This window comes from Stomoxys calcitrans, chromosome 3 (genome assembly GCF_963082655.1).
Source record: "Stomoxys calcitrans chromosome 3, idStoCalc2.1, whole genome shotgun sequence".
Taxonomy (NCBI): Eukaryota; Metazoa; Arthropoda; class Insecta; order Diptera; family Muscidae; genus Stomoxys; species Stomoxys calcitrans.
In genome coordinates, this window is record NC_081554.1 from 4,637,427 (window position 1) to 4,660,993 (window position 23,567).

Here is a 23,567-nt window from a genome sequence, read left to right on the forward strand (position 1 = left end):
AAAAAAATCAACTTTGGCGCTTAAAGCGAGCGTCATTCTGCGCTGCCGCACTTAAGTAGTGTTTTTAGCCATCAAAGTAAAAACTTGTTTTACATTTGTAATTTGATTTTTGACATTTGTTTGCATATTTGCAGTTTCTAACAAGACGCTCCTCAACGAGTTTATTCCTTTTAGGCCTTAAGAACAGCCTTTACCGTCTTTTGTTATTTATTTGACGTTTCTAACAAGACGCTCCTCAACGAGTTTATTCCTTTTAGGCCTTAAGAACAGCCTTTACCGTCTTTTGTTATTTATTTGAACAGCTGTTCGATGGAATTTCAGCTGTGAAAAAACCCCAGTAGAAATTTGCAAGTTCTCAATTACGAAACTCCCTTTCACGCACACACCCACCTTCTTCTACTGCCAAATAAAATAACCAAATTTGCACACATTGTTACTAGAGTACAAAAACACACAGAGTATTTTTCTTGTAAATGGGGTTTTTTTTTTGATGCCGAAGTCAGAAATGAGAGTAGATTTCACTGAACTTCAACAATTAGCGAAACAACGGGTCTAATTTAACCTCAAGGCGGATTTAGAAAGGTGGTTTCACGCGAACAGCTGTTAACAGCCGGACGGGTTTGACGGTATTAAGATGTCAAATTTTTGTTTGAATTCTCTTTGTTGATATATTCTTTCTCTCATATTCTCAGCTCATGTACGCACACGTGTACACACACACGCACACAAATTTGTTTTCATATGTTGGCAAAACGGGAAGCAGCTGATGAAAAGATGGCGGATTGCACTAATTAATTAATTGTTTCACCATGATTTTACCTCAAAAAAGCGTTATATACAAGGACAATACTATTTGGCAGTGCTATCATATGATCCACCACGAATATTTATTTTGGTATATTATTATAGATTAGATTAACAAAAAATAAAATTGAAAGCGCTGTTTTTGCTAATAATTGTTATCCATTGAAAAGACAATGAATGAAAATGCGATTAGAATTCTTCTTTTATCATGTTGGATCAAATTGAAAAACTTTTCAGTCACGCTCAGGATTCACTGAATAAGGTTAAGCCAAGCGATCAGCCGAAATACTTTTTTTTTAATTTTTGGCAGTACTTGGCATTGAGGATGTCAACTTGTTCTCTTTTTACATTCATTCTTTGTTTACGTTTTCTCCTATATGATGACATTTTCAATCGTCAGATTTGACATCCTTAATGATGTTTATGGGGCCTATCCACTTTGTGTTTTTGCATGTGACCTAACCTTCTATTAGTGAATCCTGAGTCACGCTTCACGCAGTGAAATGATTGCACAGTATTTGTTCACTATATTTTTTTGCGGAGTTTTACTATGAAATCTAAACTTAATACCCATCTTTACTTCCAAAAGAATGTATTCAACACCTCAAAAGGAATTATAATAGCGATTTTGTGTTTCATTTGTCATTTCATGCTCAACTATCGCTCTTTGTGGATTTGCTTCATACTCTGGCTTGACAAAGCACCGTTGCACGCATGTTTTTAGGGAGCGTCCAATGTTGATTTGTCATTAATAATAGAGGGTGTTGTTTTGGTTGGTTCAGGGGAAATATTGAAATTTTATTTTATTTTTTGAAGAAATATTATAAAAATGGCTCCGCAACCTGTGGTAACGGGCTTATCCCCAAAGGAGGGTCCTCCCGGGACCCGTGTAATAATACGGGGAGAATTTTTGGGAACGAAACCAACCGACCTTATTGGTGAGTACAACAACACCAAAACTGCTGGCAAAGTGTCAATTCAGGATGAAAATAGGGAAACAACAGATTTTGAAGGATGTTTGTATATGCCTATGCAGTTTTCAGATCCCTGAGCTAACTCAGTATTGATCTTGTCTATAAATATGTATATATTTTTTTGAACTATTGATTAGTTGGCGGAGTCAACTGATTCATATACTACCAGTGTATCCAGTCAATAAATAAAAATCCAAATGCTAGGGTATCCAATACTACTAACTAAATCAACTAAAATTGGTTAGTGTTCCCGCTATAAATTAATGCCCAAACTCCAAGGGTACTAGTTAATCGTTTGATTCCATTGCAGGATATTGTCCGTCTTTAGACCATTGTTTACAGCTTTCTATTCAAAGAATAGCATAGCAAAAAACATTTAAAAGCCAGCAAAAGTGTGTTGTTGCAAGAAGCATTTGACTGGCTTTCCGTATCGCGATTGCAATTTCGACCAAGGAATATCATCAGCGGCCGATGTCAAATGTATCATGGTGCTTTACATACCTTTTCAACTAGAGTTAGGTTGTAAAGCACACATCTGAATTTTAACAGGACTCCTTAAGACGACTTGCTTCACAAGCGCAATAGAAAACAAATCAAATCTTACTTCCCTTATTCAATCCAATCCAATAGCAAACAAACATCTTTTGCAAAACTCTTTTGTTCTTCGCACGGCGATTGTCCAACGGTGGATGCTGCCAGTTCTGTTTTGTATGTAGGCAGTAACCTACACTACATGGGACGTGCCTTTCGTTTGGTTTGTCCTTTTTTTTGGTATTAAAATCTTTTTGAGATTCCATTGCTGGATATTTTCCGGCTTTAAACCATTGTTTAATGCTTTCTATTCAAAGAATAGCATACCAAAAAACAAGTATGTTGTTGCTAGAAGCATTTGACTGGCTATCCGTATTGCGATTTCATATTCGACCAAGAAAAATCAATGATCAATGATTTTTCTTGGTCGAAAATGCTATGTTATTCTTTGAATAGAAAGCATTAAACAATGGTCCAAAGCCGGACAGTATCCTGCAATGGAATCTCAATAAGATTTTAAGACTTAACTAATATCCAAGAATAAAATAAATAGAACCATGCGAATACACAGCTATATGTAACTGTACATAGATCAAATTCAACGATATTTTAAACTACATCAAACTATAGCCTCAGGGCCAGTAAAACGAAAACACATTTATGTGTAACTATAACAACACTAAACGAATGGAATAACCACGAGGACTCCACACCGATCCATCGCCAACGAAATCCCAATGTGAAGTGTGCACTTAAATTTAAGCATAAACATGCAGGCTTAAATTTTTAATCACCTGTGAGTTACAGGACCTGAGGGAACAACAGAGAAAATTTCAATATATTTGACTCATTTCATTGGGTTTTCTCATGAAAACTTTTACAAATTTATTACCATGCAAGTGCTAGTGACATTTGTAAGCTTTTCAGCCATGTAAAACTTCTCTACTAAATTTTCTCGCTCTGCGTCATCCCGCTTGGACTTGGAAATTGTCATTGAGCTTTAACTTGAATCTGACCGTACTCAAAGTTGTATTAACTTATTTCACGGAGTAGAATTAGGTATAATTTATATTCTTTCCATTCTCAAAGGTTTGAAAATATGTGGCTCCGATTGTCTCCTCTCCGCGGAATGGGTAAGTCCGAATAAAATAATTGCACGTTCAGGTCCTGCGAAAGGAGTTGGTGATATAATCGTTACAACTAGAAGCGGAGGAGAAGGATCATCGTCCGTCAAATTTCGAGCTATTGGTAATCATGAAATAATTGGACCTTTGAAAGAATCAGCGGTTTGGATTGATGAGGCACCCTCGCAAAATTTTGCCTGGGGACGCAGAACCTTAGTGCAATCCGTATTGACCCAAGAAGACCCTCTGGGACTTTCAACTGAGGGTAACGAGCAGAAAAATGTGGAAAACTTAAGAGAGCTTTTCCCAAATGCCAGTGGAGATCTTTTACAGGAAAACTTTTCTCCGGCTCTGTTCCTACTTGAAAAGCATTCGGCAACAACATTTGCTGATCTAAAGGCAGGCCTTAATTATCTAAACCGTAAAGTGGAGAGTCAGAAGGAGGGACAACTTTCATTTCTCAAATCGAATGCTGGTTCAGTAATCGATCAACTCGATACATTAATGAATATAAGGGATAAATTGCAAGAGGATAACAAACTATATGGCTCGGAGCCACTTAACGTTTTGGAGCAGGAGATTGAGAGTAAGTACTTGAGTTTTTTATTTTGATTTTAAACCTTAATGGCGTGTTTCAGATTCCATTTCGAAATCGGAAAATATTTTCACGGATGTTTTGGTACGCAAGGAGAAGGCTGATTCCACAAGAGCTGTCTTGTTGGCATTATCGCGTCACAAATTCTTGTTTTGCTTACCAAATTCTGTGGAAAAGAAAGCGGCAGCTGGTGAATATGATATTGTGGTAAACGATTATGCAAGAGCCAAAAGTCGATTTGGAAAGACCGAGATACCGGTAAGGCATACTGCCGCCAACTTACATTCTCCTGCCTACACATTTTCAATGATGATTTCAGATTTTCCGAACAGTCATGGAAGAAGTTGATCAACGTATTTTACAAATACGAAAACAATTGCATGAGAAGGTTATTAAAATGCCTCAAAGTGTGGAGCAACAACGCAAGCTCATTAAAGCTCTCATCAGTCTGGAGGTGCAACAATCTGGCTCTTCTCTCAATGAAAAGTCACGAAATGTGGATCCAGCCTGGGATGCCATAGATGCCAGAGCCAAATACTTGGAACAAACATTCAAACAGACATTTGAACTGTATGCCAGTAAAGACGCACCAGGAGCGGAAAGTGAGTATTGTATGGAAAATTGTAAGCAAATTCGATCATCATCAGCATTGTTGCAGAGACTAAAAATCGTGATATAAATCAACCACCCAATAGGGTAACGTTCTGTGAAGAAATATGTGAAATAGCTGCGTCACAACTTCCAGACTTGTGGCGGCTGGGCCAAATGTATTTCACAGGGGAACTTAGGGGCCCAAATGATCCTCGTCCTGGCGATTTTAAGGTAGATTTATACAAAACATATTTTCTTTTTTACATTATTTAATGTTAATTGTTCACAATACATTTCAGCGAATGATTTTGAATGCTGTGGAAAAATTTTGTATTTATCTTAAAGTGGCCATGTGTACAACAGATTCCGAAGCTCGAGCATTGCGACAGTCTGTCGGTTTAATATGGCCCATAGCACACGGGTCCCATGACGTATTTAAATCATGGCTTCCTCAGTGCTTACGTTACACCCGCATAACATATGCCACGCTAATAAGCCTGGATTTACCTTCAGCCGTTTTGGACATTGTGCAAAAGTTCATTGATGAGACGCGTATGCACTGCTTTTCTAATATATTTGAGAGGGCTACACAAAAATGTTCAAAACTAACCGATTTGGAGACTTGGGAAATGGGAGTGGAAGATTTTCCCGGAGCCACTCTGTTGCCACAACGTCTGGAGGAATTGTTAATCGAAACATTGGACGAGGCAAAACAAGCCTGTATTAATCCGGAAATAAGGTAGCGATTTGAGTGAAAAGTATTGAAAATTGAAAAAGTTTTTATATTTCACTTTAAAGAGAAGGCAATCTTTTGGAATCAGAATCCGATGGGCAAAGAGAAGTGTCGCTTCGCCTGCAGAAGTTATTGCTGTGTTTCTGTGACGTCATACAGGATCTGGCCTTCAACTCACATAAGGAAGAAACACCGACCCACAATGTCTCGCAGTTGCTGGGATATCCCAACAACCAGAGCAGTGGTCCGGCTTCGGGTAGATTCGCTAGCTTGTCTTCTACTACAGCAATAACTTGGGAACAGCGCATGTTATGTTGCCTGGCTAATTGTGCCTATTGTAATAGAAGTTTCTTCCATAGAGTAGGAAAACTTTTTGAGCGGTAAGTTACAATGCCTTGCCTTAAATACATGTCTAAGTGACTCTTCTTTTCAGATATGGTTATCCTTTGCCGTCTTTGGCCATAGAAACTGCACGGTATTCGGTAAATAAGCTTTTCTCCAACATTTTAGATGCATACGTAGAGCACAAAGGTAAGATATTTAAACATTTTAAGGATTATTTTGTCCTACATCTTTTGTATCCCGTTTTTTTCACATAGGTGATCCTTTGGTCGGTACTATTGAACCATCCATGTATTTAGGCGGATTTCAATGGGATGTAGAAATGCCTATTGGAAATTTGCGTCCTTATGCCCATGAATGTTGTGACAATTTAGTTGGAGTGTATTCCGAAATTTTTACCATATCACCTGCCCTACTAAGGTCTATTTTGGAACCAATTGTTCTTACAATCAGCGAAGAACTTGCACGTCTTATGAGCTGTGTTCCGCAGTTTAGTTATTCAGGAGCCATTCAAGCGAATGTTGACATACGTTTGCTGAGAGACACACTTCGAGTGTATACCAATGAAACAGGAAGGTAAGATGTGTATTGTAGATGTTCATTGAAGTGCATAACAAAAAATTCGTTTAAATTATAGACATTTTTTTCTACAAATACTTTCGTCATAGCACATTTCTCGATTTACGATTTTTTAGACAAAAAAAAACCATAATTCAAACACTGAGTGCTGTCCGATTCAATTTCAATGATAAGGGACTTCTTTTTTATACCCTCCACCTTAGGATGGGGGTATACTAATTTCGTCATTCTGTTTGTAACACCTCGAAATATGCGTCTAAGACCCCATAAAGTATATATTCTCTGATCGCCATGACATTTAAAGTCGATCCAGCCATGTCCGTACGTCTGTCTGTCTGTGGAAAGCACGCTAACTTTCGAAGGAGTAAAGCTAGGAGCTTGAAATTTTGAACAAATACTTTTTATTAGTGTAGGTCGGTTGGGTTTGTAAATGGGCCAAATGGTCCACATTTTAATATGGCTGCCACATAAACCGATCTTGCCTTCTTCAGCTTTTAGAGGGCGCAATTCTTATCCGATTTGGCTGTTATTTTGCACGTGGTGTTTTGGTGTCACTTCCAACCACGGTTAATAATCTGGTATAGCTGTCATATAAACCGATCTTGGGTCTTGAATTCTTGAGCCTCTAGAGGGCGCAATTATCGTCCGATTTGGTTGAAATTATGCATGAGGTGTTTTGTTATGACTTCCAACAACTGTGCTTAGCATGGAGCCAATCAATACATAACCTGATATAGCTGTCATATAAACCGATCTAGGTTCTGACTTCTTGTTCCTCCAGAGGGCGCAGTTTTTATCCGATCAATGCTAATCAATGCAATGCGCTACGGTGGCCTTCAACAAAGCATTTAAAGTATATAGCAATTTTATTTTGAGATTTTATTATTTTAGAAAATTTCTTAAAACTATTTATTACATTTATTTAAAAAAATATAAAAATCTGAACATATTCATGTTGAAATTAATTTTCATCAACATTTTATTTGTACAGAAAATTTCATCAACAGTTTATTCCTATGAAAAATTTCGACAAAATTTCATTTTAATAGAAAATTTCGTTGTTATTGTTTATGTAGTAAATTAAAAATTTATGAAACTAAACAGCTGTATATAAATTAATTTCTTTTTCAGAAACTATTTCCTAGAAGCTTTGGAAGCTATAAATCCACCCTTAAATGCTGAACAGCTTAAACAAGCCGATGAGATATTGGAACGTGTAAAGAGTCGAATGAAATTGCAGCTAATGTGCTTTTTTGTTAAGGATCCATAGACACAGACTCCTTTCTCGCATTAATGTGCAATTTAAGAATTTATATTCCAATAAAATTAAATGTGTTTTCCTTTAGTGTGTTTTTTCCAAGATATATCGCAAATAAATTAAGATTATCGCTTTTTATTTAACTACGGTTTGGTATAAAATATTTTTAACATGGGTTTACAATTTAAAATCAAATGATATTGGCTCACCGCTCTGGAACTTTTCGAAATTATCTTTGATGGCTTTCTCAACATCAATTGCATTGAATTTCTCTTGAATGCGCATCTTAATGGGATTCTCCAAGGCGTCCATTATTTGGTAACGCAACAAGTTGGGCAAGACATTAACCACAAACTCCATAATATAATCCAAGGTGCCAGCTCCATCGCACCGCACCTGAATGTTGCCCATATCGATTTGTAGATCTTTGATCTCAGGTCTCTTTCTAGTATCCAAGGGTTGGCTCACAGACACCGTCAGCCTGATGTATTGCACTGTAAATAGAATGTGACCGACACGCGACACTAAGCCACCATTCACTTCCCATTGGCCACCACCTGCGATTTCCTGGGTTCCAACTGTGACCGCCAGGTTAACTGTGTTATTATCCATTGAAGCAATAACATCTCCGTGCCGGTAGAAGGAGGCAATGCCATTTATCCACGTATTCGATAACTGCATACCAAATACTCCCATGGTGCGGTTGTAATCGGGCAAACGGTAGGGATCATAGCCCATTTCTCTAACCCGCTTGCGGCCTTCGGCAATGGCCATGTCTAGAGGACTAATTGAATTTGGCAACAACTTGTCGCCCATTAGTTTCTTAATATTCGAGTCAATATCTGCTCGTAGCTTTGAATCGGCTTCCTGCAACATGAATGGCTTCATGGCGTCAAACACAAGATTGGGAGCAGAATTAACAATGCCTTGGAAAACTGTGCCTAAAAATCCTAAATTTTGAAAGTCCATGGACATATCGGCAAAAGTCACATCCATCTTAATCTGGTCGGTAAGCAAATGGCCGTCGCGCTGAACGGCCAACACAGCAATACCGGTGATTAAAACTTTCTTAAGAATCACAACAAATGGGCCATTCGCTTTGGAAATAAACGAAGTCAATGTATACTTGCCCTTTGTAACCAACTCATCCAGTTCAACAGCACAATTGACCTAAAGATATAAAAGAAAGAAATAAGTGAATGAAAAAAAAACAAAACAAAAAAAATTAATATTTTTAAATTAGAAAAATTTTATTTTTCAAACACGAAAGTAGTTCGGTGTAATTAGTCCAAATCCAAATACATAATGCAAATAAATAAAAAAAGATTTATGTATATGATAACCAGCATACAGTTGAACAATAGTTAATGTAAGATCACCAACTACTTGCTGGCACCCAAGTTTGAAGCAATCGTTCATCAACAATACTTTGGGCATGTATTTTTCGTTTTTTTTTTTTTTACTTTCAATCGATATGCCAGAGTAAATTACCGTTTTCAAGAATTGTGTATGGATGTGTGTGATATGCACATTCAATTACACGCATGTACGCTTGTGTATGTAACTTAAATTACCAAAAACGCAGTGTATACGGACTGGATTTGTTTTTGGATTTAGTTAAATCCAGATCAAAAATATTTCAATATACACATACTTTAAGCAAATGCCATAAGCCCGGCACGGCATAACTATGAACACCACACGAGTTGGAGCTTTGAGTTCCAATCCGTGTGGGGTTCTTCGTTATCACGAGAAGCTTAGCTGGGTGCGGATAGTGTATATTGGAATGCTCCATACGGAGAAGCTGCAGGTGCTCAAGAAGTCAAATCTGGAGATCGGTTTATATGGGAGCTATATTTATATGGCAACTGTAGTCGCTGACAATCAGCGGTGTCAAGTGGAGAGTCTCAGTGAGAGGTCGGGTGGCACCGGCTCTTGCTAAAATACTGAGTGCCTATGGTGCTCGATACGACAAGGCGAGTTATTGGCGCCTTTAAATGAGCAATGGTCATTATGTTTCCGCGGCGATCGGTTGTATAGACCGGAACGAACTTGCTCACCTATTAGAGCTTGACGAGGATCGCCACCTCCACATGCAAATGTGGCTACAACAACATAAGCCAGGATATTTCTTTTAAGTATAAAAGAAGAAGAAAGAGCGTACAACCTGACAGAAACGACCAGGGGCTTAACGACGTAAATTTGTAAAAAGCGAAACCTTTTGTAGAAAGGCAATCTGAGTTAAGGACAGGATTAAGGGACCTGCATTTGACACGATGAAACGAAAAAGCTGTCGGAAGGAAATAAAAAATCCTACGGAGGTATCCAGACCGAGATAGCGATTGCTTAGGGAATGTAGACGGGAGATCTATACAGTCATCGGCATATACACGGGTTGTATAGGACTATATTGTAATTATTACAAGTAGGGCTACAAGATTAATTTGGTAGCAAATCAGCACTTTTCAAGAAAAAAATCCGCATTTGTAATTTGTAAGAAGTCAAATCGGGAGATCGGTTTATATGGAAGCTATATCAGGTTATAGACCAATTTGGCCCAAACTTAACACAGTTGTTTGACGTCATAACAGAACACTGCAAACAAAATTTCAGCCAGATCGCATAACAATTGCGGCTTCCAGGGGCTCAAGCAGTGAAATCGTGAGATCGGTTTATATGGGAGCTATATCAGGTTATAGACCGATTTGGACCGTAGTTGACACATTTGTTGGAACACTACATGAACAATTTTAGCGAAATTGCGGCTTCCAGGTGCTCAAGAAGTCAAATCTGGAGATCGGTTCATATGGGAGCTATATTTATATGGCCCATTTGCAATCCTCAACGATCTACAACGATACTATCGAAAATTTCAAGCGACTAGCTTAACCCGTTCGACCTCTATCGTGATTTCGACAGACGGACGGACATGGCTAGATCGATTCAGAACGACGAGACGATCAAGATCATATAAACTTTATGGGGTCTTAGACGAATATTTCGAGGTGTTACAAACGGAATGACTAGTTTAGTATACTCCCATCCTATGGTGGTGAGTATAAAAAGAAATCAACATCAGGAGACCTCTATTTAGGCAATTATAGAAAAATGGTACCATACTTGAATTGAATGTTGAAGACCACAGTAGAAGTCATTGTGTAAAATTTCAGCCAAATCGAATAAGAATTGCGCCTTTTAGGGGCTCAAGAAGTAAAATAGGGAGACCGGTTATAAAGAAGCTGTTTCAGGCTATAGACCGATTCAAACCATATTTGACACGTATGTTGGTGGTCATGGGAGAAAACGTTGTTAAAAACATTCACCCAAATCGGATAATAATTACGCGCTCTAGCGACCCAAGAAGTCAAGATCCAAGATCGGCATATATGTCAGCTATATCAATGGCCCATTTACGATCCCAACCGAACTACACTAATAAGAATAATTTGTGGAAAATTTCAAGCGGGTAGCTTAACTCCTTCAAAAGTTAGTTAGCTTTCGACAGACAGAAAGACGGTCATGGCTATATTGACTTAAAATGTTATGGCGAGCTTTAGACAGACGGACATGGCTAGATTGACTTAAAATGTTATGACGATCAAGAATATAAATGCTTAATGGGGTCTTAGGTGAATATTTCAAGGAGTTGAAAACAGAATTACGAAATTAGTATACCCCCATTCTATGGTAGAGGGTATAATACCACCACAAAATTTAAAAAAAAAATCTTCTTTTAGAGTAAACATCGGAAAATTGGCACATTGCTATTTGCGAAGTTAAAAATCGGCAAACTGTCAAAAAATCGTAAATCTATCAGCTTAATGTTTTTCGCGATTAATTTTTTAGACACACAAATAACAATAATAAAAGGGAATTATTGCCCTACTGAATTAGATCATCAAGTTTTTTTGCTTTAAAATCTATTATCTAAAAAAAGTAATCAGCGAAAAAATATCACGAAAATCTAATGTAGTACCAGCCTTAACACTAACAGTAGCTAGCATTTGTGAACACAAAAAAAAATTGAAATCTAAAAAGAACGTTGTCTTGTTTTTATTTAAATTCTTTGTATATGTATTTGAATTTCGCTTTATTGTTGATACTATTATTTTTTTAGATAGTAGTCTTTGAAACAAAAAACTAGACGCTTTCATTCGGTACGACATTCCCCCATAACTTATGAAACAGTTTTAATAAAAATATTATATTGGGTTGCCCAAAAAGTAATTGCGGATTTTTTAAAAGAAAGTAAATACATTTTTAATAAAACTGAGAATGAACTTTAATCAAATATACTTTTTTTACACTTTTTTTCTAAAGCAAGCTAAAAGTTACAGCTGATAACTGAGAGAAGAAAGAATGCAGTCACAAACTGTGAAAAAAATTGTCAACGCCGACTATATGAAAAATCCGCAATTACTTTTTAGACAACCCAATATTATCATAGAGATTATTGTAGTGTTTCAAAAAAGTAATAGCAAAAAACATGTCAACTGTGAAAAACGAACATAGTACCAGCCTTAATCGCGATTGTTTTTTTTAATCTGGCAACAGCTAATTTGTATGTCAAATACAGCTGAGTACAATATACCGTTATTTTAGGCTATTGATGGAAGAAAGAAAGTGGACGTGTTTATTAGTTGATGGTTCAATATTTCAACAATATCTTCCGTGAAAAATATCATATATCTTTGAAAATATCATATATCATTGAAATGATAAAAAAGAAGGCTTCAGCTTGCAATTTAGTGCATACTCTAGGAATTTGTCAAATAACAGTTTTAACTGTACGAAAGTGGCGAAACGTGATGCACCAGTCTTTACTAAGTTTGCTTGGCCATAGTGATTCTCAAGCGGTTATTTGGAAGGTAAGAGCAACAAAAAAATTGCTGCAGTCACCATAAACAAGGGTGTCAGAGAGTGGGCGGCAAGAAAACCTCTTCGAAGAAAAAAAGAAACCAAATTTGTTAGATAAAAATATAAAGGCCTTCTAAAATTTTCTAAGGCTACAAAAATTGGACTGTAAACGACTGGAATAGAGTTTCATAGCCGGAAAAAACAAAATTGAATTGTTTTCAATTGTATAGTTAAAAGTATTACTGGCGTTGCACCTATAATACAATATAATGCCTATTGGAATTTCGGGCCTTTGTAAAAGATCGAGGGAATAATAAAAAAAGAAGACTATTTTCGTATTTTATAAAATAATATTGCCAATATTGTGGACAAAAGTGTTTATCCACAGCACGAAGTAGTATTTCAACAAGATGGAGACCGTTAGCATGCAGCTGAAATAGATAAAAGAAGTGGCTTTCTAATCAAAAATTTCAAACTATAGAGTGAGGAGAGTGTGCACATCGTATGGAAAGGCTACGTGACTTTGGAGCACTTCCTTGGCCAATATCCAAGGTCCAACAGATTGATGATTTGATGTTTGGCATAAAAGGCGGGTAAAGTGCTCCCCCGATTTTGTATTTTTTTTTTAATTTTTTTTATTTATCTATGTCTTTGTTATTGAAAAACAATAACGTAAGGAATTTAGACTTCAATAAAAGAAGTTAAAATTGAAAAATCATTTTAACTCGCAAATCTAAGCGGATAAAACTAAAGCACCACCAACATGCACTTTCACATAAAATATCATGTATAAAAATCAGACCAAAAATGCAATTTTCACAGCCCGAACAGATTTTGTAGAAGTCAATTTGAAGGCCCCCGGGCGACCTTAGAAAAGTTTGGTTTACAGAAAAATTATTAATGTAATGCAATGGCCAGCAACGAAGTATTGATATCAAAATTTTTTTGTGTTAAATCGGGTGTGTTTTAGTTTTGTCCGCTTATATTTGCGACTTAAATGGTTTTTGAATTTTGTTTTTCAATTATAAAGATATGGATAAATAAAAAAATTTGATAACCTTGTTTTCTTAAAAACTCATCATTTAAAAAAAATATACTGAGTGCGTGCTAAGGTTTTGGCCGATACTGTATATGCAAAACAAAAATTAATTAAGCTCTAAATGAAGGAAATTTTTTTCAAAAAAACCTCGCGATTGTATTGTTTTTTTTTGCATACCTATATTTCATATTGCCTATAGCATCGGCAATCAAAAGGTAGTCCCTTATCAATTAGCTAAAAACTCGATTCGATCTGTATTCATTGATAAGAGAGAAGTATCCCCGTTGTTCCTTAATCGAATATTCTTAATTTGCAAAAATTTAAAATTTTTACAAATAATTTGTTTGTTTCCTACTATCCCAATCTACTATTTATAAATGGAATCCCATGGCAGCCGGTTTTATGTACCGGATGGATTCTTTCATCGGCAAGGGCTGCCTTAATGGTACTTATTAAACCTTCCAAAAGCTATTTTTTTTTAACAAATTTTCAAAATTAAATATACATATACCCAGTTTCAATTGCGTGCCTACGCGTTACTATTCTTTGTCAATTATGTCCCTTCCTGTTTCATTTCTCTAGCAATTACATATTTGCAATGTTTTCATTGATAGATTACATTAACAGATACACAGAGTATGATTTACGACGTTATCTATGTCGTCAGCTATGATGTCTAACCCGCTCTATATCATTTCAGCTAGCTTGTACATACATATATTTATTTGTATATGCATACATACCGTCATAGCATTCAAGTCCGCTTTTATGCTAAGAATGCGAAATTTTGATAAGCCATACGACTTGACTTGAACCATAGTTAATGTTGACATGGCTATGCTTTTCTTTATGTCGGGCACATCCATAGGATCGGGCACTGGAACGCCTGGAAGGCCTACGGGATCTTCTTGCTTGTAATGTTCCAGCACTGCATATAGCTGGGCTGCAACACGATTCTCCGTTACCTTGACATTATGATCGTCTATGGCATTTGTAATCTCATCCTCAGTTGTCACATTGGCTGTTGGTTCTGAAATAAGACAGTTTTAAGAGGACTTAAATTGTTTTGGGCTTTCTAAATAGCAATTACAATACCTACCAATGCCTACGCCTTCCAGCGATGCCACTTGGGTGAATATACCCAGCAAAGCAGCAACTACAATAATCCACATTGATGATCTTTGTAATTTCATGTTTCTGTCGCATATGTCTCGCTACGTTGGGCTTTAGTCAAATCATTCAACTCGGTAGTTATCAGTAGCAAATTGATGCACACCTCGCCCTTTACACTTGACAATACCAGAAATGAAGTGGCTTGCTCCCCTATTGTCTACCAACACTAGGGATTTTGTTCTTTTTTTTTTTCTTCTAAGATTATCTTGAGTGTCACTTGTAAGAATAACACAACCGCCTCCCTTGACGTTCACCACACAAATGTGCACGAGGAGCCTATTTCCGGAGAATTGAGTGAGAGAAATAGATTAATCAGATAATAAGAAAACTCTGCACCAGCAGACAACAATAAGCGGACACACACAGTGGTTTCTGGCGTCATATGTGGGCTGCAATCTTCTTCAATTTGGCAGGTTATGCTGAATTCCTCCCAGTGGAAAAGCAAAAACTCAATACAAGGTTTGTGTGTTTTTTTTAGCTAAAATCTCCGTTTTTATTATTAGTCGATCTAATTGAAAATTAGTTATTGCGATCTTACTTACTTATGAATTAACTGAACACTATTCAAAAATGTATGTATGTATATTTCTCACGAATAAATATTTTCTCATTGGGCTGTTTGTTGTTTTCCATTTTCCTTAATAAATTTTTAAATACTTAATCATAATAGGCAATAAGCAACACTTATGGGTAATTGGAAATTTAATTGTAAAAAATAATTAAAGCAAAAGTCGCAAAGCAAATAAAAAACAGATCATATCTTAAATATCTTTGCATAAAATTCTCTCATATTAAAAAATATTTAAAATAAAAACCACAAGCTAATGTAAAAAATATTCTAAATAAAAACACAAAAATGCTAAGGCAAATTATGATGGAGATAAAATTTGTAGAGTTTTTTTCTTTTACTACATTCTAACAATTTGCTGAGATAATAAAGGACTCGAGAAACATAGTTTTGTTTGTTTTACACGCGACGACATATTCCCATTAGCTCTTCTTCGTTGGATAGGGGAATACATAAACAATGGAGGACGAACGAGAGGTGAATGAAAACTACTACTAAACTGATCCCTAGCGTTATTTTTATATATTTATATATTGATGTATGTGTGTATATATATATGTGTGTGTGGGTGTGTGTTAGATAAAGACTTAGTAAATATTATTCTACGTATATGTGTTAGGTTTGTTGATCTGTTAGTTGTTTTTTGTTGTAATCTAAATATGTACTACTTTTCTTTGCTGCTGCTGCTGCTCCTTTTCGAGTTTTTTTGTTGTTGTTTTTTTAGCATGCCTTTCAAAACTCCTTGAGTTGCCTTAGTGTTTATCATCTACAATCAATGCATGTTTTTGGTCTCTTCATGGAAAGTTGCAAAATGTGGAAATGCTGGTCTGGTAGCTAGATTATATTGTATCGAGGAACCCTGATGTACACCAAAACTTACAAATGCCCCTCTAGGCTTATGATTTTGTGTTTGAGCAAAATAAGTGTTTGAACTTGATATGTGTTGCCCATTCAAATGGCTGAATCGAAACATATCTAAACATTTGAACTGTCCAATGCTTTTAAATTGATGGAAGAACTTAAAGAAACAACTGGCATAGAGCTAACTACATCTCTTACAGTTGAGTTGGTTGTTCCGGAATTGATACTGGTGGCCGAGGAGGAGGAGGATACAATAATATTTGTATAGCGCTGACCCATGTCTGTGGTGTCCTCTAGCATTTCAGTTGTGGTTGAGGTTTGATTTTGTGTATTATTGATTACCAAAGGAGCTAAGGTAAGCGTGGCTGTGGTGGGGGCGGGAGACGAGGAAGGAGTCAAAACCGAAGCTGTGGCCGGTGAGGTATTAGCAGTGGCATTTGTTCCTATTGTGTGGGCATGGACAGTGATAATGTTCTGCTTAAGTTGTTGTTGAAACTGCAAAGGTAGTGTTGTGTTGGCAATTCGCTGGGCTGATAATGGCTGATGTATATGTTGAATTTGTTGCTGCTGATGCTGCGCTTGTTGTTGCTGTTGGTGTTGTTGTTGACTATGGAATAGTTGATGTTGAGATTGTAAAATGTTGGTGTTGGTCTGTGCAGCAGTTGTGCTTATCGTTGCGGGCAATATGAAATTGTTGCTGCCGGAAACTGAAACCACAGTTTGAGGTAGTGTTTGTAGTCTTTGTAGTCCTGGGACTTGATTCGACTGTCCCGTCCCAGTTGTAAACAAATTAACCACTATAAAAAAACAACACAAGGCAAAGAGAACATGTACTATAACTTATTTTATATCTCTGTATATAAAAGCGTTCCGTGACTGATTGACTGACTGACTGACTGATCAATGCCCAGCTCAAACAGCTAAAGCTTCGGCTAAATTTTGCACGAATGTTGGTCTTGGGTTGTGGGCGAGGCGATATAAAATGGGATTTGTTGTTATTCTTACGTTAAGGTACAAAAAAGTACCAAATAGTACGAAAATGGTAACAGTTTACCTTGGTGTACCGAAACGGCCAGAAATATGAGAAATATATGCGCCCAAATTGAAAGCGTATCGAAAAAATAGGGTTTAGTGGACTTGAATTTTGGGACATTATTACACTATATCAACCTAAGTTGGGAGATTTAATTTGGGGTTGGACATTTGTACATTTAGTTGGTAAAAAGTACCAAAAAGGTACGAATTAAGCGAACTTCGCACAGGGCGAAGGGTTAGAACACCGAAATTCTGGATGAAAGACAATTATTGCCAAATAATGTGGATGGAAAGAAAAATTTGTACTAAAGACGGGAGAAAATGTAGGTTTTTTTATTTATAAAATTTATTTGTACATAGTTTACTATGTCTATGATTTTTTTATCTCAGCGCTTTAAAGGCATCAAATGAGGCAAGCTGGCAACAAATTATTTACATTATTGTACAAATTAACAAAGTTTTAAAATAAAAGAAAAAAATTAATTTACCTTTACATTTAATGTATTATCAAAATAAACATATTTGTTAGAATCATGGCCGCAGCGTTTCAAAATATTCACAAAAATGCTTTATATATGCAAATTTTAAAGGTAAGTTAACAAATTGAATACCACCATCGTAATCGGTACGTTGTAGTACCGCAATATGTACCATTTTGGTACTTTCTGAACGGATTGAGCTAAAGCTCAGAATTTTGGAACATAAGTCCACTTAATTGCGTGACTATATCCGTTTTTGGAAATTTTTTCATTAAAGTACAAAAAGCAGACGCCAGCCTAGCATAGCCGAGAGAGTTACATTTGTGATGTACTATGCCATGTAAATAATAATTTCTTCTCAAAGAGGTGTCACACTGCGGCACGCAGTTCAGACTCGGCTATAAAAGGAGGCCCTTTGTCATTGAGCTTAAGCTTAAATCGGACAGAGCTCATTGATGTGTGTTTATGTTTATTACCGCAATTGGTACCATTTGGTTCTTTCTTTAGGCCTAGACTAATAAATGAAAAAAAAAGCAAAAAAAAAGATGTAATGCTACAATGGCACAAAAAGGGCGGATTGAGCTAGAGACTGAAATTTTGCGATACAGGTATAACTTAATAAATACATAATGGTACCTTCTGAACGGATTGAATTATAGCTCTCAAAATTGCGCTGAAATCGGGTGAACCAAATTTCTTAAAATGTTCACCGACGAGGTAGAATGATTTAGATATTTTCACCTCAAAAACCCCCAAATCATGACAATATGAGACTCAAATGAAAAGTATTATGGTGTAGAATATGAATCGGGTGGCAAATCGATCCCCAAAAATCCTCTTTAGCAGAAATGAAAAGTATTTGCGTGTAGATTTACAATCTGTCATCTCAACTTGGTAGCTAAGTATCTAAAGTGCCGCCCACCCTAAAATAGCAAATGCCAAAATAACCTCCCCCCATCGGGCATCACCTACCTTGGAAGATTTGTAAAAATAATTAAATTTTTTAGAGAAACGTTTCCATGACAAAAAAAAAAAATAGAAAGCAAAGTTCTTCGAAAAATTGAAAATATTTTTAATTTGATCAATTAAAATTTTAATCATATTTTTAGTTAAATGCTCAAGGTTAGATTTTTCAAAAAAATAATTTAATTAGAAAACTTAAATAAAATGGAAAATTTCGAAAACTTGTAATCATTTATATTTCACTTGGGTAAATGAAATTTTTTTTTGAAAATTTTAAAAATTTCCAATAATTTGAACTTACAATTTTTTTGAAAAAGGCATAAGGGGTTTCTATTTATCTTTTTTAATGTTTACCATGTTCTTTAAAACCGAATTTAAGGCCCTCTTCAGATGATTTTATATAGGGAAGACTGATGATTTTAATGATCTGTGTAAACGTGGTTTAAGTCACATAGCAACAAATTTTACGCTAACACTGGCAAACTATCGATAATCGCAACATTCGATATTTTCGATAGTTTTAATAATAAAAATTGATACTATCGTTAATTCCCATCACTTATATTTCAAACGAAAATGAGAAGTAAATGTCAGGAGATCGATTTATATAGAAGCAATATCAATGCACAGACCAAATAAAATAAAGGTTAAAAAAGTCAGATGGAAGTCACGAGAGAAATCATTGTACAAAATGTTAGTTTAATCGGATGAAAATTGCGCCCTCTATAGGCGCAATGTGTCTTAAAGGATACATTCAGTGTCGGATTGCTTATTTTTTCAAAAAGTTTAACTTTTGCGATAGTATCCATCGGAAAAATATCAATCGATATTCAGTCAAAAAATTAAATATCGATTTTACCCGCTCTAGCTTACACCTCTATATTGAAATTCCTGACATAAACTTACCTTGGAATTTACCCTCAGCATTTTGTATCAATAGAGATTCCCTTTGCATTTGATCCAATTGAACTATGTTTCCCGGCGTTGTTACTGTTGATGTGGCAGCAGAGGATGATGACCCAATGGAGGATTGTGTTCTACTTACAGAGACTGTGGATGTGGTCATATTAGACAAAGGACTACTTCTAGGAGTTTGTTGCAAACTCCTGTGCATCAAATGTGTCGTGCCTTCGAGTGATGATGGGCCAGAGACTACCACTGATGGTTTTATGTCGAGCCTTTCTGATTGCATTGAAATATCACCACTACTATCGCCATTATGGGGTGCTAATCTTCCGGACGTTGTAGCTATGGGCAACTCATTAACATTTCCATTATCATCCGCCATTTGAATTTCATAGCACGCAAGTTCTGGTATTACAGGTCGAACCTTCATTCCATCGGCCCGATGAGGATTACGGCAGCCACGGCATTTACAGCCTATACACGATTTGGAATCCACGTAACATGGACAACGTTGTCCACAACAAGTCAACTTGCCGGGTGTCGTTGTAGTATTGCCACAACGGCAGCCACGTTTTTTGTTATTATTTTTGGCCAATGGCCGCAACAGAGTAGCTGTGTTAGGAGCTAAAGTCGCGGTAGTTCTCTGCAAAAGCAATAAACTTTAAATATTGAATTTGAACTTTGAAATTCTATAGTACAAACCTTTTGTGTGGCATCCTCATCACCATCAGTTTTCCTTTTGATTGTTATCTTATTACCAATGCCTGTATATAATACAGAATACATGGCAGAGCCATTTGAAACCGTTTTGATTGGAGGAGGATTTCGCATTTGTGATGTTACGGTGGCTGTTGAAACAGAATTAGCTAACGATGTTGAGGAGTTAAAAGCGGTTGAGTTCAGTGAGGTGGAAACTGTTTTTGTGGGCTGTGTCGGAGCCAGGGAAACTTTAAAAGTCGTCAGTTGAGGTCGCGGTTCAATGGATGATGAGGAGACTGACGTGGGTTCCCTGGCTTGAGCAAGTTGCCGGTTCAGTAACCTAGCGGAAGCTATGGATAAAGGCACCGCCGTTGTCCCTGACGACGAAACTATGGGCACCACAATTCCCCTTGTGTTTGGTCCAATATATGTTATATTGCCAGCATTTTTGAGCTGATTTAGCTGAATCAAATGGGGATGACTGTAGGTTGTGGTACTTTGCTGCGATACCGGGACTGCATTTGTCACCGAGGGAGGAGCTACAGTTTGAGAAAGGGACTTAAATGCCGGTGTAGATGTTTCCACTTTAACCTTGGGTACATGTGTTAAAGGTAGACTGGAAATTGGTCCACTCGCTGATGTTGGAGGTGTTGCAGCTTTGGGCGCTGCTTGACTTATGCCAGAACTTTTTATGTTTTGTGTAAGAGGTGCCAAAGGAGTAGCAGCCGTTGTTGATAGGGGCACGACCAAAGCCGGCATTTGAGGCTGTTGTGGCTGCTGTTTGGGAGGAGGCGTATAAACACAGGCTGGTGGTTTTGGCAAATCCTTTGTGAAAGTAGATAATATGTCATCATAGCTGGCACCTTCTACAATCAAATCTTGCAGTGACATTTGGGGCATACTTAACACAGGTGTCATTACGTTGTACTGCAACAATTTTCTGCCTGCCAGCAGCGGGAATACTGAGCTGCTGCGTAAATGTTCGCATAAGCTTTTGTAACACACCAACAGGCAACGCAACTGCTTATTCTCATCGTATGTTTTAAAGTCACGATTATCCCTGCAGTGAGCACAGCTCGGATGCAGGTTCTTTTGTCCACGCACGCATAGACGACACACAGTGTGATTACAATGACCATGGTTGGGCGAATAGGGATCATTGGCTAGACGGCAGCAGACCACGCAAGAGAGTAACTGGCGAAGACTCAGTAATTGACGGGGCAACTCATTGTTGGAGGAAATGTTCGTAGATTCTGTGGACTGTAGAACTAGCTTGGCCGCATTTACATAAACAGTGACAGCATTCATAGCAACGAAAGAAACTAAGTATGATGGACAGAGAGACAGACGAAACCCAATCAACAGCACATAGAGCAATCAATCAGGAGAACACAAAAACTTGAACTACGGTCAGTGGCATAGACAACAGCAATTCAAATGCGTTCTCTAAAACAATTCCAATTCATTCATTGCCTGCATTTTATTCGTATACCAAAAAATCTAAAAATTATTTCCCGTAGATATTCAGATATCCGTTCACCAAAACGCAACACGTTGAGAAATAAGACGAAGGAGAACGGTTTTTATTCTTAAAACGCAGCTGTTGCTAGTAAATTAAATTACACAAAACTTTTAATTATTTTGTCCAATTTTGTCAAATATTTTGCCGATTATTTTTTGTATTTTTTTATTGTTTTTGGCATTTCTTTTCTATCGCCTTTTCGCCAGAGATGTAAAAACGAAGTATGATTTTATGGCATATCGCATTGAAACTTAAATCAAAGCGTTTGACGTTCCGCGCCTGCCAGATCTGTTTGTTCTTCGCATGAGACGTGGCTCATGTTTGTTAATATTGAGCAGTAGAGCAAGGCACTAAAGGAATATGTGTTGTGGCGATTTTAGTATGTCTATCATCAAGTATGAGTAGCTACATTAGTTATTTTAGGTATTTTCTGATAGCAAATCAAGTTCAATTGGAAAAATATTTAAAAAGTAGTTCGTGTTGCATTGACGTATGGATTATTTTAACGGCGGCAGAACATTGGTTCAAATTATTGAAATATAGAAATAGAAAATCGATTTGCTTGAAAGCGAGGTAAGTATGGCTGAATCGAAATATTTGCAAATGAACATTCCATTGAGGAGCAGGTCAAATTTCTTATTAGTGCCGTCCGATTGAAGTTTTAGCTCAATGATAAGGGGTCCTTTTTTTATAGCCAAGTCCGAAAGGCGTCCCGCAGAGCAACACCTCTTTGAGGAGACGTTTTTACATGGTACAATATATCATAAATGTTGCCTGGGAATAACCAACGCCGAAATTTTTTTGATGTTTTCGCCAGGAACTCGAACCCAGGCGTTCAGTGTTAGTGCCTCTGCGATACGGTGACCTCCAATTCGATCGAAACATTTATATAAAAAATATTAACAATTTTGGACAACTTGGAAGAAACCAAATCATAGTATAAATAGAGGTAACGAAGTCAAATCCAGGATCGGTTGTTATGGGGGTCATATTTACTTAGGGAGTTATCCAAGCTTTATTGTTTAAGGTCACAATTGCACAAATTTCAACAAAATTTTGCAAAATAGGAGAATTCAGTTGTTAGATTTTAGCTACGTTTTTATTTTTTATCATAATTTATTATCATAATCAATTTTCTTAAATAAGTAAATAAAGAAGTAAATAAGGATTAATAAAAACAAAATTACTTCAGTTATTGTTTTAATTACTTTTTATTTGAGAATACAATTTCCCAATATCTTGAAGATCGCATCGCGGAAATGGCGACCCCCATACACTGATAAAGCCGATTTTTGAAACTCATATCCACTCTTTGCAGCATATCAAGGGATTTCACATAATCCATTAAAAAGAAATCGTACATACTAAAATCTGGAGAGCGTGCGGGCGATTGGAGATCGCCTACGAGAGAGATGAGGCCGTCGGAGAAATGTTATCGCTACAAATTTTTTGAGGCTTGGATGAAAAGATTCCTCCATGATGTTAAACGAGCTGCATTAAAGGTAACTGCGCGTTAGTTTTCTTCAAAAAAAAAAAAAAATAAGGAGCCATTATTCCGTTGAAGTAAACTTTTGGATTAAGCGGCACTTATACACTCGCGAAATGAGTTAACCCACGACCGAATCGAATTATGGCTAGGAACGAGTCTGTAAGGAGGAATTTAAAAGCGAGCGCGGAAAGCACCTTCGGTAGCAATAAGTAAGCGACCGTTAGAAAAGAAGTTTACGACAACGAAGGCCAGCTGGTTCCTAGACCAGACCATGTTGGCAACTGATTGGAGAGAGAAACAAGCTTGGAGACTTCCCTGTCCAGTTGCCCGCCCAGACCTTTGAGCTATAGTCGATCAAAAAGAGCACCTGTGTTAAATTTCAAGCTTACGAACACTATCAATATTTCAATGTCGAACGTTCGTATTGTATGGTCCTTGAGTGTGC

The 23,567-nt window shown here is 36.9% G+C and overlaps 3 protein-coding genes across 3 annotated transcripts; 1 reads left to right on the forward strand and 2 right to left on the reverse strand.

Annotated features, from left to right (window-relative positions):
* Positions 1 to 1,556: 1,556 nt before the first annotated feature.
* LOC106081287 (exocyst complex component 2) lies at positions 1,557 to 7,674 on the forward strand. Its single transcript, XM_013243159.2, has 10 exons — positions 1,557 to 1,742; positions 3,399 to 4,019; positions 4,072 to 4,286; positions 4,348 to 4,630; positions 4,687 to 4,850; positions 4,919 to 5,358; positions 5,418 to 5,732; positions 5,786 to 5,883; positions 5,952 to 6,270; positions 7,405 to 7,674. Exons 1-10 carry the CDS (start codon positions 1,634 to 1,636, stop codon positions 7,541 to 7,543), a joined length of 2,703 nt encoding a protein of 900 aa, XP_013098613.2. The 5' UTR covers positions 1,557 to 1,633; the 3' UTR covers positions 7,544 to 7,674.
* Positions 7,651 to 14,806, reverse strand: LOC106081288 (uncharacterized). The gene is made up of 3 exons (XM_013243160.2): positions 14,527 to 14,806; positions 14,171 to 14,457; positions 7,651 to 8,701 (listed from the first exon to the last, which is right to left on the reverse strand). Exons 1-3 carry the CDS (start codon positions 14,618 to 14,620, stop codon positions 7,709 to 7,711), a joined length of 1,374 nt encoding a protein of 457 aa, XP_013098614.2. The 5' UTR covers positions 14,621 to 14,806; the 3' UTR covers positions 7,651 to 7,708.
* Positions 14,807 to 16,009: 1,203 nt separating this feature from the next.
* On the reverse strand, positions 16,010 to 21,806 carry LOC106081281 (E3 ubiquitin-protein ligase msl-2). The gene is made up of 3 exons (XM_013243141.2): positions 20,115 to 21,806; positions 19,413 to 20,055; positions 16,010 to 16,826 (listed from the first exon to the last, which is right to left on the reverse strand). Exons 1-3 carry the CDS (start codon positions 21,417 to 21,419, stop codon positions 16,144 to 16,146), a joined length of 2,631 nt encoding a protein of 876 aa, XP_013098595.2. The 5' UTR covers positions 21,420 to 21,806; the 3' UTR covers positions 16,010 to 16,143.
* Positions 21,807 to 23,567: the final 1,761 nt, after the last annotated feature.

What these genes read in the sequence shown, in the direction of transcription:
- LOC106081288 (XM_013243160.2), bottom strand. Translation starts at nt 14,620, where the DNA reads ATGAAATTACAAAGATCATCAATGTGGATTATTGTAGTTGCTGCTTTG. An exon ending in GCTGGAAGGCGTAGGCATTG is followed by an intron (nt 14,458 to 14,526) that starts GTAGGTATTGTA and finishes GTCTTATTTCAG; the next exon opens with AACCAACAGCCAATGTGACA. An exon ending in CGGACTTGAATGCTATGACG is followed by an intron (nt 8,702 to 14,170) that starts GTATGTATGCAT and finishes TTATATCTTTAG; the next exon opens with GTCAATTGTGCTGTTGAACT.
- LOC106081287 (XM_013243159.2), top strand. Translation starts at nt 1,634, where the DNA reads ATGGCTCCGCAACCTGTGGTAACGGGCTTATCCCCAAAGGAGGGTCCT. An exon ending in TTTGGAGCAGGAGATTGAGA is followed by an intron (nt 4,020 to 4,071) that starts GTAAGTACTTGA and finishes GGCGTGTTTCAG; the next exon opens with ATTCCATTTCGAAATCGGAA. An exon ending in CTCGTCCTGGCGATTTTAAG is followed by an intron (nt 4,851 to 4,918) that starts GTAGATTTATAC and finishes AATACATTTCAG; the next exon opens with CGAATGATTTTGAATGCTGT.
- LOC106081281 (XM_013243141.2), bottom strand. Translation starts at nt 21,419, where the DNA reads ATGAATGCTGTCACTGTTTATGTAAATGCGGCCAAGCTAGTTCTACAG. An exon ending in ATGAGGATGCCACACAAAAG is followed by an intron (nt 20,056 to 20,114) that starts GTTTGTACTATA and finishes TTGCTTTTGCAG; the next exon opens with AGAACTACCGCGACTTTAGC. An exon ending in TGCTGAGGGTAAATTCCAAG is followed by an intron (nt 16,827 to 19,412) that starts GTAAGTTTATGT and finishes GTTTTTTTATAG; the next exon opens with TGGTTAATTTGTTTACAACT.